Source organism: Rhineura floridana, chromosome 3, assembly GCF_030035675.1.
Source record: "Rhineura floridana isolate rRhiFlo1 chromosome 3, rRhiFlo1.hap2, whole genome shotgun sequence".
Taxonomy (NCBI): Eukaryota; Metazoa; Chordata; class Lepidosauria; order Squamata; family Rhineuridae; genus Rhineura; species Rhineura floridana.
In genome coordinates, this window is record NC_084482.1 from 69,147,387 (window position 1) to 69,163,482 (window position 16,096).

The 16,096-nt window shown below is 41.0% G+C and overlaps 1 protein-coding gene across 2 annotated transcripts in view; it reads left to right on the forward strand.

Moving 5' to 3' along the window:
* The first annotated feature begins 4,958 nt into the window (after positions 1–4,958).
* Positions 4,959–16,096, forward strand: part of LOC133380025 (protoheme IX farnesyltransferase, mitochondrial) — a 163,087-nt gene continuing 151,949 nt past the window's right edge. The window contains exons 1-3 of one of the 2 annotated variants that reach the window (XM_061616472.1): positions 4,959–5,423; positions 8,652–8,777; positions 10,221–10,545. In XM_061616472.1, coding sequence (XP_061472456.1) covers positions 8,685–8,777; positions 10,221–10,545 — 418 coding nt within the window. In that variant the 5' untranslated portion in view covers positions 4,959–5,423; positions 8,652–8,684. Of the gene's footprint in view, positions 5,424–5,446; positions 5,674–8,651; positions 8,778–10,220; positions 10,546–16,096 lie in introns of those variants that run through there. The other variant, XM_061616473.1, reaches the window with a different exon arrangement.

The window sequence follows — 16,096 nt, forward strand, 5'->3', positions numbered from 1 at the left end:
GGTAGTGTTTCTGTTACTATCACAAAGTCATCACAAAAGCCAATATTAAATCATTCCGAGCACAAAGTTAGCTGGGAGGAACCTACTCCACACACAGTCAGAGCAAACTTGGAGTTTCTCAAATGTTATCTAATGCAAACATTTTGCAGCACTCAAGCTGTCTTGTGTGGGAGGAGCAGGAGAGGATAAACTTTAAACAAAAAGAACTTCAGAAAGAACAGTAAAAAAATTACCATCAGGATGATGAAATAATGTCATTTATTTGTCAACACATAGATATTGTCCGTATGCTAGGATTTTACTATAACAAAAACATATGTAACTCAATTTCACCAACATGAAATTGTGCCCCTCCAGCAAAATAGGTAAAGCAAACATTAAAGCTCTCCGTAATCTGACCTTGGGTGTTCTCAGTACTGTAAAAAGGATTATTTATGGAACCTCTGGATCAGTGATGTAAGAACTTTACTATGCCTAATTACAATGTTCTGGAGCGATATTACCCTTGTAAGTCAGTCAGTCACTCATGCACTTAAATGTAGTTTCTCTAGATGGGGAAACATGAGGGATATCAACAGAAAGGATCGATCATACCCACTGTGGGATATATATTGTTTGAATTTGGGAAAAACTGGATTTTTCTGTAAACATTGTACAAGCTTGGGGAAAATATTTGGTCAATGAAATGATCCTCTGGAAAGGGCTTAAGATATCATGCTGTACAGAAAGAGATAGAACATAAATAGCAGGAAGTGTACCAGCAGTTAATGCCTATTCTATTACAGAATAATACAGCAACAGGGCTGAATGCAGGTATAGATGAAATAAGATAAATAATGAAAGATTCATAGGTCATATTTCTCCTATGATAATTATCAAGTAATACCTTGGTTGTTTGAAAGCTCCATTGCGGATCAGCTATCATAGACTGAGCCTTTTCATCACATGAATGATGGAATAGGAGGCATACTGGGATACGATAAGCTTATCATGTGCTGGCAGCCACTCAAATAGTGAATTCAATTAATCCTAAAATATGGATGGAGTTATGTTGATGAATTTGGATAAAAAGCAGGGGGGGGAATGAGTATATGCAAACAGAGGTCAGTGGATGAACTATATTAGGGCATGAATGGAGCGCATTTGGACAGGGCAGAATAGATATAGAGTGCCCAAGGATAAACAGATCAAACATAAGCAGAGATAAATGGACAGACAAACTGATGGATAAGATATAGATATGGAGGTATTAATAGATACAGATAGAGTTCATGCTGCTGGAAATGGATAGATGGGCTATTTGAAAATCAAAGTGGAGGGATTTACCAGTCTTTTTCAAAGCATAAAGCAGCCATATTTGGAGCAACTTGCATGAAAGTATCTCTGGGGGGAAAGTTGTTTTCATTTGATGCAATCAGTCTTGTTAACTTCAAGAGCATTTGGTGGTGCCATGGTTCTTTATTTATTTATTATTTATTTAGTTAGTTACATTTCTAAACCGCCCAATAGCTAACAGCTCCCAGGGCGGTGTAAATATTTTACATATATTTATTTTAAATCTAACATTCCACTTGGGATATCTCTCTCTCTCACACACACACTCTCTCTCACACACACACAAAAGGACACATACTTAGCAGAACAGAACAGAAGAACAGAACTAAAGCTATGCAATGTCAGGCACTGCTTCCCACCATGAAACAGTACTAAACTAAATAGCCTGGCAGTTACATTTCGGAAGTGATCTGTGAAAAGTTATCAAAGTAACAGCAGGTACCCCCCCACACTATTTATTTTCCACTTGGCCTTTTTAAACCCTGCATTAGAAAATATGCCAAGTCTCTGTGGGGTGCTAACATCAGTGCCACATTCTATGAAGCACACAAAATATCGTATTTTTACGGAAGGACTTTCCATCATTTTCTGACAACAAATCGATCCAGTATGAAGCCTTGTTGGTGTTTTACCTGATGAACCGTATATAGCCCCAAAATTGGTCCTCATCATATGAAGTCATCACATTTGACTATTTTAAAACTAATTTTATAGATAGATCTATATATCTATAAAATATATAGATATAGATATAGATATAGATATAGATATACTGTGTATGTGTGTGTGTGCATGCACTGTGTGTGAATCAAGCTCGTATCTGCTTGAATAAGGACTACAGAATATTTTAAATACATAGGTGTAATTAACATTAATATGGTTCCATTTGTTAAATATTACATCATCCTGAAACATTATATTAGGATGTGCCAGTGAAACACATGCAATAAAAATTTAATATCACTCTAGTTGTAGAATGTTAGGATTAAACTATCAAAGCCAAACAGGAAACCGAAAATGTATTACAGAATGAAGCTGAATGTTGGAAGATTCATGAAAGTACTTCCTCACACAGCACATAGTTAAACTATGAAATCTGCACCCACAAGATGAAGTGATAGCCACAAACTAAGATGGCTGTAAAAGAGGATTAGACAAATGCATAGTTATAAAGCTATCAGTAGGTATTAGTCATGATGGGTATGTTCTGCCTTGACTGTCAGAGGCTGTGCTGGCTGAGACTGATGGGAATTGTAGTACAAAACAGCCAGAAGTCACCAGCTGGGGAAAGGCTGCTCTAGTAATTTTACTAGAGACATAAAGTAAATAAGGGAAAACATTCAGGCAATATTCTACCTACTGGGTCAATAAGAAACCTGGTCCCAACATCACAGTGTTCCAAAAACTAATGGTTAAGCTAGATGTGTCAACAAAGATGAGCAATTGCATCTCTAATGTCTTTAGTGTCCCCCACCCCCAATCTGGATCAGAACCATGGTGCACGTGGTATTTAATCCTATGACACGTCAAATCATTGATACCAATAGCTAATATCATCAAACAGCTGCTATTAGCCACAGAGGGGAAAATATACAGGCATAGTGACTCATACTGCACCAATAAGCTTATCCACCCCACTCCTCTGCAACTAAAAGCAACTTTGGGAGTGTGTCATTTGCATTGGGGCTGGAGCACAGATTTCCTTCTGTACTTATGTAAAGTCTCCAGCCTGTCTATAATTCTGAAATAATGTGGCCCTGATCCAAGTTGGGGCAAAAGATGCTGGAAAGGAAGGAGTGTGATCTCGCAGCCTTTCTTCAGCAGCTGAAGGACTGTATGGCACCAATCATAGTGGAAGACTGGCAGACAGATGGGAGGTACTTAACCTTTTCCACTTAGGCCTCCCTCTCACCCCCCCCAAAAAGAAAACTTAGTCTTGAGCGACAATTCTGAGTGGAAAAAGAGCCCAAGGGGAAAGTGTTAAGCATCTCTTCTGCACACATCAGTCTTCTGCTATGACTGGCGTCAGATTTTTCTTCCCCAGCCGTAGCAGTTATAGGAGAGCTTCTATAAGAGAGCTGCATGCCTTGTGACCCATCAGACCAAATGCAGCCCAGCGTCCATACATTGTAGTCTTCCAGGCATCTGACTCCCTCCTTCCATTATTTGTAGCCCTGGAAAGGCTTATTTACTGAGAGCCAGGTGTGCTAATACAGATAGTGGTTGGTCTTCTTTTTGTTTCATAAGTCACATGTTTTACAAGCTTGTGTTATAAGTTACAGAAAGATGTATTTTTCCTTATATCTATCTTTTGAAACTGTTAAAAAAAACACCAAAACCAACAGCCTCTCAGCAGGGATTCATTTCGACACTTAATTCTTGATGAATGTAAGGAATGTCCAAATAAACTACAGACTCCAGCAGGGAAAGGTTATTCAAGGTTCTTGGCTTTTTTGTTTCCCATTTTCTACTATAAAATCAGAAGACTCTTTAGTTCGGTTTAAAACTAAACTGAAGGTAAATGTACAAGTCGCCAGGTTGTCTATAATTCTGAAACAAATGCTAGATTACTTGGAGGTCCAAAAGAAAGACGCTTCTGAGTATTTCCCAGCCTGAGTTCTTTCAGTGAATTCCACAGCAACATCTCACATCACAAGTACCAACATAGTATAAAACATGCTGATGTCCAACAAAAACTGCAGTTGCGGGATAAAGAAGGCACTAAGGACCAAACTACATGTGACTGACAGTTGTGTGTAACTTTGCCTTGTTTGTAGCTGTGGAAGCTTGCGGTCTTGAGCAAGGGGTGGGGAGAAGGTGCTTAACCTTTTCCCCTTGAGTGATCTATTCATTCTAAATTGTTCCAACCATAAACTGTTTTTCTCTCAGCAAGAAGGGAGTAGTCCTGGTTGGGGCTGATGGGAGTTGTGGTCCAAAGCGTTTGGAGGGTACCAGGCTGGCAAAAACTGTGCTATATCTGGTTTTGACAACTAAGGGAAAGCATGAGAGAAGTTTATGTTATACATAGTGTGGAGAAAGAAAAGCTTTTCTTTCATAATGCTACACTAGGGAACATTCAATGAAACTGGACAGATAAAATAAAAGTTCTTCTCTGTATATTGATTTTTGTCTTAATCAGGTGGCTTTTAAACAAAGATGACAATGATAATGATTTACACTTACATGGATTACATGAATTTATATGTACAAAATACCAGTAAATTTATATGTACAAAAGATTTGTTTTTTTGTCATCTGAAACCTGGGTTTTTCCTTCTTTTGACTTGCATGGCTGTCTCTTCACACGATCCAGCTGGCTGTCCTAGCCAATACCCAGCCTCCCAGCCTGAGATTGGCTCATACTAGCTAATCAGCTTCTGTGAAATAGAATTGACTCAGTTCATTTAACACATCAGATTTTCTGTAGAAGGTGTGGGGTGGGATTGGCATTTTAATGCTGACAACCTGTGGCTACTGCAAAACTTCCATGCAGAAGTAGCGTCAGCCAGCAATAAACACCCTGCCTCTTGACTAAATTACTTTGTAGGATGGGGAATCATTTATGCGAGCTGCTTGAGTTCCATGCTAGCTTATTATACAAGTCCTGGACAAGACTATCAACGCAACACACAGCCAGGTGGTCACCTTTTCTTCCATGATGCCTTGAACCGGAGAGGCAGAAGTTCAACAGGCGCACATTCCCCTCACCCTGCTCAAAAGAAACCTGCTACCCCGACACTGAAGCACACCAAAACCACAGGAAGGGCATCAGCTCTGCGACGCCGCAGCTACTGCACTTCCAGCAAAGCACTTATCAGATCTAAAGAAACCTCCACTCATTCCCTCCTCGCACAAGTAAAGTTCAGAGCGCCTCAGCTGCACCTCTCCAGTCGCCGCATGAAAATTCTTCCCCGGAAGTCCCGCCTTGCTTCGCGGAAGTGAAGCGAAATCAGGAAGGGGGGAGGGGAATCAAGCCGGGCAAGATGGCAGCGCCCAGGAAGCCGTGCTAAGAGAAACGAAGGGCAGGGCGGGCATATGGTCCTGGTCTCTGTCCTTCCTACTTCGTGCCCTGCCTCGGGCTCACGCAGGTACCAAAGGAAAAAACTGGGCTTGGTTCTTCTGGAGATGTGCGTGAGATGCTTCTAGGTGCCAGAAGAATTTGGAGGGTCGACCCGGTCGCCTTTCTTCTTTCCTTTTTGGAAAGCCAAATATTGTATGCGCTGTCAGTGGCTCTCCCGGATTTCAGACAAGGGTCTTTTCCAGACTTACCTCGAGATGCCGGGGATTTGACACGCAAAGCAGGTGGTCTGCCACCGAACAGAGGCCCCCTGAGTGACGGTAACAGTGCCGATCTTCAAGAGCAGCCAGTCTAAACCTTGTCTACCATGCTAAAATAATATCTCCCCACCACCACTTATGCAAGGGGTTTGCTATATGGAACCTTTTGTGTGCAAGACATGTTCTTGACAACTGACCACTCAGCTAGAGGGTGTTGGCTATGGCTTCTGTTTCAGTGTGTCAGTTTTAAATTATAAGCCTCTTGGAATAGGGACCCGTCGTACCTCTTCTGTGTAAAATGCTACATACGTCGATAAATAATAGCAAATAAAAATACATAATTATAAGACAGAAAATAATTCCCTTTCTGCTGTGTTTGCTGAAAGTTTAACTTGTTGGAATTTTTGTTATCATGGGGATGGTTTCCCACTGCCTTTTCATTCTTTTCCTGTACTGTCTTGGTTGAACAAAAAGGCGAATCCCTGCCTTGAGGAGCTTCTAATCTAAAATTTGACACATAGGTCATAATAGATGGAGGGAAGGAAGACCGTGGCAAGGATAAAGAGGAAAAGAAGATTCATTTCAGTTATATGTTTTAAGGCTTAGGGAGATGGGAGGATTAAAGGTCTGTGTCCAGAAATTCCAGGACAAGAATGACTTTTGAGAGCTTTGGAGGAATGGTGAGCGGCACCATCACTTAGAAGTTCTGGAAGGCAGTTCAGGATAGAAGTGGTAGCAAGGGACAAAGGGTGGTGGATCTTTTTGAGGGAGCAGAGAGCCTTTGCATGGCTTAAGGTAATGGAGCTGCAGGAATAACGGTCTGTGGCAGAGATCTGTTGGGATATGAATATGCAAGATAAAGAGGGTAAGGTCATGGAGGACTTGAAGGCAAGATTTGTGTGGGATCTGGAGTAGACAGAAGAAATTGGGAATGGATCATAGCTCAGTGGTAGAGAACTTCCTTTGCATTCCACAGTGTCCTAACTTCAGTCCCTGGCATAGCTGGTAAAAAACATCAGGTAGCAGCTGATGTGGAAGACCCTTGTCTGAGAATTTGGAGACCTTCCATCAGCCATATTAGACAATAGCGGACTTGATGGACAAATAGTTTGTCCTGGTATAAGACAGTTTCCTGTTTTCCTAGTACAGATTCTTAAGGAGGGGATTTGCATGGACTGATTTTGTTGGCAGAGTTCTGGATAGAGATGAGAGGGCTGAGATATGGCAATGAAAGGCAGAGAAGAAAGTTGGAGGAGCTGAGGTGGGAGACTACTAGTGTGTCTCTTTTCAGGGGTGTATTTAATGTTGCAATGAGGGAGACATCAATTCTGTGTGAATTCATCGATGTATTGGTTTAAAATGTTAAGAAGATGCCAATGGGCTAGTATGCTACACTCCTCTCTGACTGTTTTTTCTTTGCTCTTCTGCTACCTTTTTAAATCACCTGGCCTCAAACTTTGCAAATAATCTTTAACTGAAATATGCCAATTCTTACATACATATTTGTTAGAACATGTATTCCCTGCTCTTCCAATATATTTTTACTGCTCAGGATGGCTTACAACATTGCCGCTTGATTATAATACAACTTCAAAGCAGTTTACAATAACCATAAAATAAAATACTAAAATTATCAGTAAAAGACAGCTAAAAGCCAAGCTAAAAGTGATTCAAACACATGTAACTTCTACATGTCTGGAGAGACTTGCCTGAACAAATATGTTTTAAGTAGGCTCCGGAAAGAGTACAATGAAAGTGCCTGCCTGCTGTCACTGGGCAGGGAGTTCCAAAGTGTACGTGCTACCACACTAATAGATTGATTCCTGACAACTGTGGAATGAGTATTACGTGTCACCTGCAACAATGCCAGTTCCACAGATGGAAATAGGCATATATGGGGAAAGGTGATTCTGCACATAAACTGGTCCCAAGCAGTTAAGTGCTTTATATGCTAACAGGAACACCTTCAACTTTGCCTGGTGGCAACCAGTGCAGATCTCTGAGCAGAGGTATAGTATGCTGACAGGTGCTGCAGCCTTCTGCACTAACTGCAGCTTCTAGATCAAACACAAAGAAAGGCCCACATAGAGTGTATTGCAGTAATCCAACCTTGAATTCACCAATGCCTATACAAAGCAATCTCTTAAAAGAAAGTTTTAGAAAAACAGGCTGAAACTGGAAGATAAAAACCTTTCAGCAGATAAAAACCTTTTAAAATGATGAAGGAAGAAAATATGTTTAACTGTGTAGAAACATTATTTTCTCACTGCTATCCTTCTAAAATGTTTATGTGGCTAGAAGTATTTTTCCCTGTTCACCACAGATGTGTTACTTGCTTTTCAACTAATTATTTGTGTTCTTTTAAGAGAATGTGCATTTCTCTATCAAAAAAACTAATGCGTGTTAACAGACATATTTTATCTGAGTAACTTGTACAAGGATACAAAACAAAAAAAGAATGTTAAATAAATAAATGAAATTGCTTGTTCCAGACACAGAAGCTACTTTTAGTGAGCATTCAATACAATTGTGGTATATCGACTTGAGCAACTGAAGCACGTACACCAGGCTCATAAACATTGCTTCAATGTTTGCTTTTATTGTCATGAGACTTTTTTACTGTGACAATTAAAAATGAAGCTTTATGGTTGCCTTATATCATAGCTGTAGTTTTTAAGATCAGTAATAAACACACACATTGCAACTGGCGCAAAACTCCAAAATGTTCTCCTGGTGTGAATGTTCAACTCTGCTGCCCCTTCAATAAGCAATGCCTACTTGTCAGTAAATACTCCATCTTGTTGATGCTTGTCTAGTTATGTTTTATAGCCAATGGCAGTAGCAGGAGTGGAAAAGATTAGGTTGATGGGTTGTTTGAAAGAGAACACTGAATGACTTCCCCTCAGATTTTGCAAATATTATGTTGTGTTATGCTTTGTTCTGTTGTGCATTTTTTTTGCTGATGAGACTGAGAATCTGTACATTTTGGTTCTAATTCTTATTATAAGTAAATTTAGACTTCCCCTCTCACTTTGCAGGACTCTTTTTCCAGCACCTTCAAGACAAAAGCCATGCATCAAGTGCCATGGAAGTTTTCATGTTTCTTTAGAGTCATCAAAGAAAGGGGAGTTACATTTCAGCAGCTAAACTTCCTCAAGCGAATGGTAAGCCAGTGTATACTGTGCAGCACTACAAATGGTAGTGTAGATTAAGACTATGCACTTGTTGTATAGTATTCTCGCATAATGGTATTTAGTACTTACATATGGAAAATGAAGAATATTCCATGAGACATCATGAAAGGAAAATAATCAAATACGTTTTGTGATTAGAGCAGTGATAAGGGGCAGAAAATTGTCTGTAGAATTTTTTGCAGAGTGGGTGATATCCAGTGTTAGTTATATGCAGAGTAGACCCACCGAAATCAGTTCACTTAAATCCATTGATTTTAGTGGGTTTACTCTGACGATGTCTTAGTTGGATATCAACAACAGCAAAACTTCCTAACAGAGGCAGTGTAAACTAGGGCTCGCCACCCTTTTTGGACTGGGGGCACATTTTGAATTGTGAGAGAGTGCTCATGGTGCAAGTCACAAAATGGCTACCAGGGGGCATGGCATAACATAAAATGGCTGCCATGGGAACATGCCATAAAACAATATAGCTGCCATGGGGGCATAGCATAACAGAAAATTGGAGAGAGTACTCTCCCTACCCACTTACCTTGGAGTAAGCCCCATTAAACACAGAGACTTCTTTCTCAGTAGACATATATACCATTTTACTGTAAGTTAACTATACAGTGAATTTTTATGAGTGCCTGAACATCAGCTCCTGCACAAGAGACATACTTAAGCCTCTTCACAGGTTTTCACCTTTTTTCTTTTGCCATTTGGGAAGAGTATTCTTTAATGTCCACCTGCTCTTATTGTGTCATCATATTTTTAGAGGTAATCTCCAGGGAGTATCTGATCTCAGATGAACCCACCACAGGAAAGATGCATCTTGGTTGCTAGGAAAAATAAAGGGCAAAGAAGGAAATGTCAAGGAGTACTAGAAAATAAGACGGAAGCTGGAAAAGTGCACTAAAGGGGAAAACAGAAGGTCTTTAGGAGCTCAGGGATTTCTACTGCCAAGTGTCCAAACAAGTCCCTTATCAATCACAGCTCTGACTCCGCTCATTCCTAAAAACAGTGACAGGCAGGAGCAGCTGGGCTGGCTTATTTCACAGAAATCATTTAGAAGGGTAGCTGTACATTTTGCCTCATAACTTTCTTTCTAGGAGGGCTAGAGGCATACTTTTTAAAATGAAAATTCAGAGTCTGGGTCTCTTGCCTGGGGGTGCCAATGAAGGCATTCACAGGTGCTATGATACCCATGGGTGCTATGTGGCAATCCCAGTGTAAACAGCTTATACCTCGGATTAAAGCCACACTTTTCTGTAATAGTTCAAGAAATGTTTTCATCATCCTGTGTGTATTCAGAATAATTTAAACAAGCAAGGGGGTAGAAACTGCAGTACCTAAAACATCTGAGAATCTGAATCTCCTTACATAGCCTCATAGATCCATAGAATTTGTTATTCAAAGTATTATTTTGTTTTTCAGTATGTTGCACAGCATAACAAAGCACTCTGCCAGAGAGCAAAGCTGAAGCCAGAATCAACTGCACCTCCATTCCTTGAAGGACAGCATTCAGGTCAGGAAAAAATGGTTATCCATGAAGTGGGATCTGTTTCACCTCTTCTGCCACCCTTGACTGAGATGCCAGTGATCAATAAATCTGGAGCACTTAAGTCCACAGCAGTCACTGAAGGTGCAGGAACTGTAATAGAACCTGCAGCTAAGGAAGAAAAACAGTGGAAAGAGATGAAACTACAGCTGGATGATTTGCCAGGAATTTTGGCTCGTTTATCCAAAATCAAGCTTACAGGTATTACTGATATTTTTTCCTAGGAGCATGTTTCAGTACATGGATTTTCTTCTTTGATTCCATTTGTTTTTGGTATCTTATGCATCTCTTTGTGTTCTTGTTGGTGCCGCCCACTCCTCTACATGTTGGTAAGAAGTCAGGGCTGTTAAGTTCAGTGGCGTTACTCCCAGGTATGCATATTTGGGATTATAGTAGCCCTTGACTTGTTGCCAACATCAGCCATTTCATATAAACAAATGTAGTGTAAGAAAATTATTATTGATGCTCCCAGGTTTTTTCTTCAAATGTGGAAAGTGTGAATGATCTAAAAGTGCACTCAAGTGTTTTACACATACCTAGTGAGATTCCCCCCACTTTGAACAGCACCCCACCATACTATATCACAAACTGCTTTTGAACTGTCCCTCATTTTAAACAAAAACACAAATCCTCTTGGAAAAAGATCGCTTTTCAGATCCTGGCTTTGTTATGATATTCATCTTTTCTTTTCATCTAAACGGATAGATGGTTTAATTTTTAAACCAATCTGAAAGAAATAGGTGTAGTAATGTCAGTGATTTCATGATTGTCAGTAATATAGAATGAAAGACAGAGCTCCAGTGCCTTTGAAAGATGTATGGCAGATGGAGAGGAACAGATGCAGCTTTCCCCATCACTTTATTCCTGTTGCTACACCTCTTGCAAAACTATCATCCAAGCAACTTTCAAAAGGAGACCTGCTGGAACAGGTGTGGAGAACCTGTGGCCCTCCAGATGTTGCTGAACTACAACTCCCATCATCCCTGGCCATTGGTTGTGCTTGCTGGGTCTGATGGGATATGTAGTTCAGCAACATCTGGTGGGCCCAAGGTTCCCCAAACCTGTGCCCAAACAAGAAGGTTTGCAATCCTGCTTACATACAGTTGCATTTATATAGGTTGCTGGTGTTGCTACTTGAGGGGTACACTTATTCTGTGGTCTCCATTGCACTGGGAGTTGGGATCATCCTTGTCCCTGCCCAAGGGATGGGATGGCTATAACAATGGTCCCACTGCCTAGATGCTCAGTTTGAGTGAATAGGCAAGTCATTGAGTGTGCATCATGGAGCCCTTAATCTGAAGTGACAGCTGTTAGGGGAGATACTGAAATAATCCATACAGTACTTACCTATGCCATGTGGGGAGTTTCTGTGGGAATCCAACTGCGGTGATTGTTCATGGTGCTTCTTGCAGCCAGACTTTGCAAGGTGGCTGCAACTGAGAGTCTGTGGAACATAGGCGACATGTACAGCAGTCATGCTTTGATGTGAGGATTTCTTCCTTGATGGGTAATTGATGGAGTGGAGTTCAGATTTCTTTTGGGTGTTTGTACCTGGTATTGTCAGGCAGATTGTATGCAAAGGTTTAGAGAAGATTTCAGAAAACAAGTTTAATATATCTTTGCACAAACAACAGACTTGCAGTGCTAAGTGCCCTTTCCTCAGAGTTCCCTTAATGAAAGTGTGTATTTGAAAGAACATAGCACACCAGAGATAAGGAGAGAGAGAGCCCCATGCCCTGTGCCTTCTTGCGTGAGAAGGGGATGCTATGGCAATGTGGATTTCTGATGCTAGTGCATCTTTCAGCTCTCCTGGCACAAGGGCACTTATGTCCTGCCAGTATCAGTCAAGAATAGAATTGTGCTGTAAAAATAGCCCTGGATTAGAAAGTTCTCCTTTTGTTCTGGAGACATTTATAAATGATTAAGGCGTACTCTCCCCAGTTATCATTATCTCTTTTGATACAGCCACAAGAGTGGCTGTATACTATAGCCAGCATGGATTTTTCGCATTCTGCAGTGTTCAAGTGAAATTCCCCAATGCCATATTGTTGCTTCCCATAAGCTCATTTCAAAACAAAACCTTACAAAACTTACAGTCCTGAACTAAGAAACACTTGCTTAACAACCCTCTACATTTTCATGGCGATACACAAAAGAGTCAGAGAGAATCGAGAGTTCAAAGTGTAAAAAGAGAGGGGGAAAATCCCGTTGGACTTTTTTTCTGTCAGAGTTCTCATAATTGGTTGAAATTAATTAAAAATCAGCTATGTTCACAGAGTACCTGCAATCCTATTACTGACCTTGCCCCATACGCTGACTTTCATCTTCTGCAGTTTAAAAGTTAAAAAAATGCCTGGCTGATTTTTAATTAATTTAAGAAATTTAGCATTGAACTCAATGATAACGTTGGGCATGCTCATTAAGAACCAACTGTCAGTGTTCTAAAAGCCAGACTCACAGCTGCTTGGCTTGGCCAATCGGGTCACATCCACACCAGACTTTATTTCCCTTTAGACAGTCATGGAATCCTGGGAAGTGTAGTTTGTGAAGGGTGCTGAGAGGAGACTCCTATTTCCCTGACAGAGCTCCAGTGGCCAGAGTGGTTCAAGAGTCAGTCGCTCTGATTGTAGCTCTGTGAGGGGAATGGAGCATCTCCTAGCAGCTCTCAGCAACCTTCACTAACAACACTTCCCAGGATTCTTTTGAAGAAGCCATGACTGTGTAAAGTGAAATAAAGGTCTGGTGTGGATGTGGCGAGGGACAGCTTTGGTTTAAATTTGGGTGGGAAGCTACATGTGCCTGCTGTAGAATAAAAAAGTGGGGGAAACCTTGAAAAAGAATGCTACTGTTCACAAAATTTTCCTTTTGGAAAGGAAAGGGGCTTCCCTTCTGCCTGGTGCCCACCCACCCAATCTCCTCCCCTCCCCCCCTCCCACCCCTCCCCCCCTCCCACCCCTCCCCCTCCCATTTCTGCTCTCTTCCTCCCCTCCCTGCCCCTTCCCCAGATCACTTTCACCTGTCCTAAGCATGATTGCAGAGGAGTAAATCCCACTGAACTCAAAAAGCATGGAAATGATCAAACCTGCCCTCCTCCTCCTATCGCCTCCCACCTCCCCTTCCAATCCCCCTCCCCCATGGTCTGTTTTAGCTATCTTAAGCATGATTGCATGGGAGTAAAACTCAATAAGAATGCAAATGATCAAACCTGCCCTCCCCTCCTCCTCCCCTCCTCCTCCCTTCCATCCCTTCCCTGGTTGGCCACTGTGAGAACAGGATGCTGGACTAGATGGGCCACTGGCCTGATCCAGCAGGCTCTTCTTATGTTCTTATGTTCCCTTTTGCCCTTTCCTCCCCCCTTCCTTCACCCCTCCCCCTTCCCTTCCAATTCCCTCCTTCCCCCTCCCTCTCCTGCTGCTCCCCTCCCCTTCTCCTTTCCTCTCTCCCCTCCCCTCCTCCTTTCCTCTCCTCAGCCCCCACCCATTCCTCCCCTTTGATCAGTTATACCTATCCTAACCATGATTGCATGGGAATAAAGCCCATTGAACTTAATAACTTATTATTTCCCCTCCTTCCCTTCTCCTCTCCCTTCTTCCTCCCTTCCCCTCTTCCTTCTTCCTCCTCTCCTGCCCACTCCAGTCCTCCCTACCTTCTTCTCCTCCCGCCCATGGTCAGTTTTACCTATCTTAAACATGATTGCACAGGAGTAAATCCCACTAAACTCAATAAACATGCAAATGATCAAACCTGCCCTTCTCCTCCCCTCTCCTTCCTGCCTTCTCCCTCCTCCTCCCCTGTCCCTGCCCTTCCTCCTCCCCTCCCCATCACCTGTGGTCAGTTTCACTTATCCCCAGCATGATCGCAGGAGAGTAAATTCCACTGAACTCAATAAGCATGCAAATAATCAATCCAGTCTCAGCAAACTTGCACAGGATCCCTTTTCTTACCTCCTGGATTAAAAAGCAGAGAAATTCGCTAATAGGCAAAATACCTTGCAGTAGGCTAGATTACTGCTATGCACTATATGTGGAACTGCCTTTGAAGATGGCGCAGAAACTGCAGCTGGTGCAGAATGCCACAGCTTGATTGCTGATGGGCACTAGACAGTCTGATCATATAACACAGTCTTGGCATAATTGCACTGGCTGCCTATATGTTTCCAGGCCCAGGTTTTAAAGCAGAGGTGGGGAACTTCCTGCTTGTGGGCAAACTTTGGCCTGGCATGGATCCCAATTTGGCCAGTGACACAGTTTTCCCCAAACCACACCCGCCTGCCCCACTCCTGACATCATATGTGACTTCAGGTGTGGGTCAGAGAGAGGTATGGCTGGATTCATTGCATGACTGAGTTCCTTGTGGGGAATTCAGTTGCACAGCCAATCCTTGCAGAAAGCAGCTACATCTGGATCTGGCAGTTGCTACATCTTTTCCCATTGACTCCAAACTTTAAGAGAACAGGAAAAGTCTGCAGACTGCACATTGACAGCTAAAGTTAAATGTGAAAAAAAAACTTTAAAAAATTCTATTATCTTTTTCATACCCCCCCAAAAAAAAATTCACATACAACATGCCAATCTCAAGGTAGCTTATGATCATCTAATAGCTGCAAAAAAATAAAAAGCCCAAACTTTTAGAACATTTATTTAAAACCTCAAAATAAAATGATAATTCCAATCATTTTTGTTTGGGCTTTTAAAATGAAATTTCTACTTTTCAGAACTTCTGTGCTGCAACTAAGTTGAAGGAGAAGGTGCATTTTCTGTTTAATTTGTGGGGGAGGAATTTGATCATATTACTGCAAGTTTCAATATTTCTCCAAGGAATGCTAGGGTTCTCCTAAAACACTTGCATGAATGTTTTTCTCCTTACATTCTCAACACTTTGTTAACTGAAACACTAAATATAAGAGCAATGTTAGTGATAGGAGACTCACCAATTTGTTTATTTAGTAAGCCTAGACTTGTTTTGAGTAGTTATATATATTTCATTATAGGTTACAGCATGTACATTAAAAGGAGGCTAAATTCTTAAAGCATTCTTGTGTTTAACAGTAATTGGAAACAAATGTATTGGTAACAATTCTTGCAGAAACTAAGCAGCAGCCATAAAAATAAAGCAGATTGTAACATTGTGTTATATCATTGAACATATGGAGGAAGAGAGGCTGAAGTCCAAGCTCTTTATTTGGCTCTCTCTTTCTTTCAAGAAAAATAATTCAATATAAAACTACAGTACTTATCAAGAACTTGTAAAATCTATGAAATACCTTTGGTGGAACGTGCACTGCATAGTCTAGGAGTACTATATTGTATTTTTGTAAGAGAACAGTAACTATAAAATTAGAATTGACTAGGAAACCAAATAGTTTGCATACAATATTGGGGAACAAAGATAATTATTATTCTTTATTAAATTTATATTCCTCCTGAAGGAGCCCAGGGTGGCAAGCACACGAGATAAATCAATTAAAACATCTAAAAACAATTCCAACACAGATGAAGACTGGGAAAGATGAGTTCTTTATTAAAACATCTAGGAGGCTTAATTATTTAAGAACTAATTTCTGCTCTAGTGACTCAACTGAAGAAATGAAACATTTTAGCAATGAAGCAAAATTCAAGCACAGAACATAAAATTACCCTCTATTTACAAGCTTTTTCTCTATTCAGATATTACAGTACTTGGCATAAATAATGCAGTTTCCTGAAAAGTGAACACACAGTTCAAGACGATTACTTCTTCTGAATGTTCATTT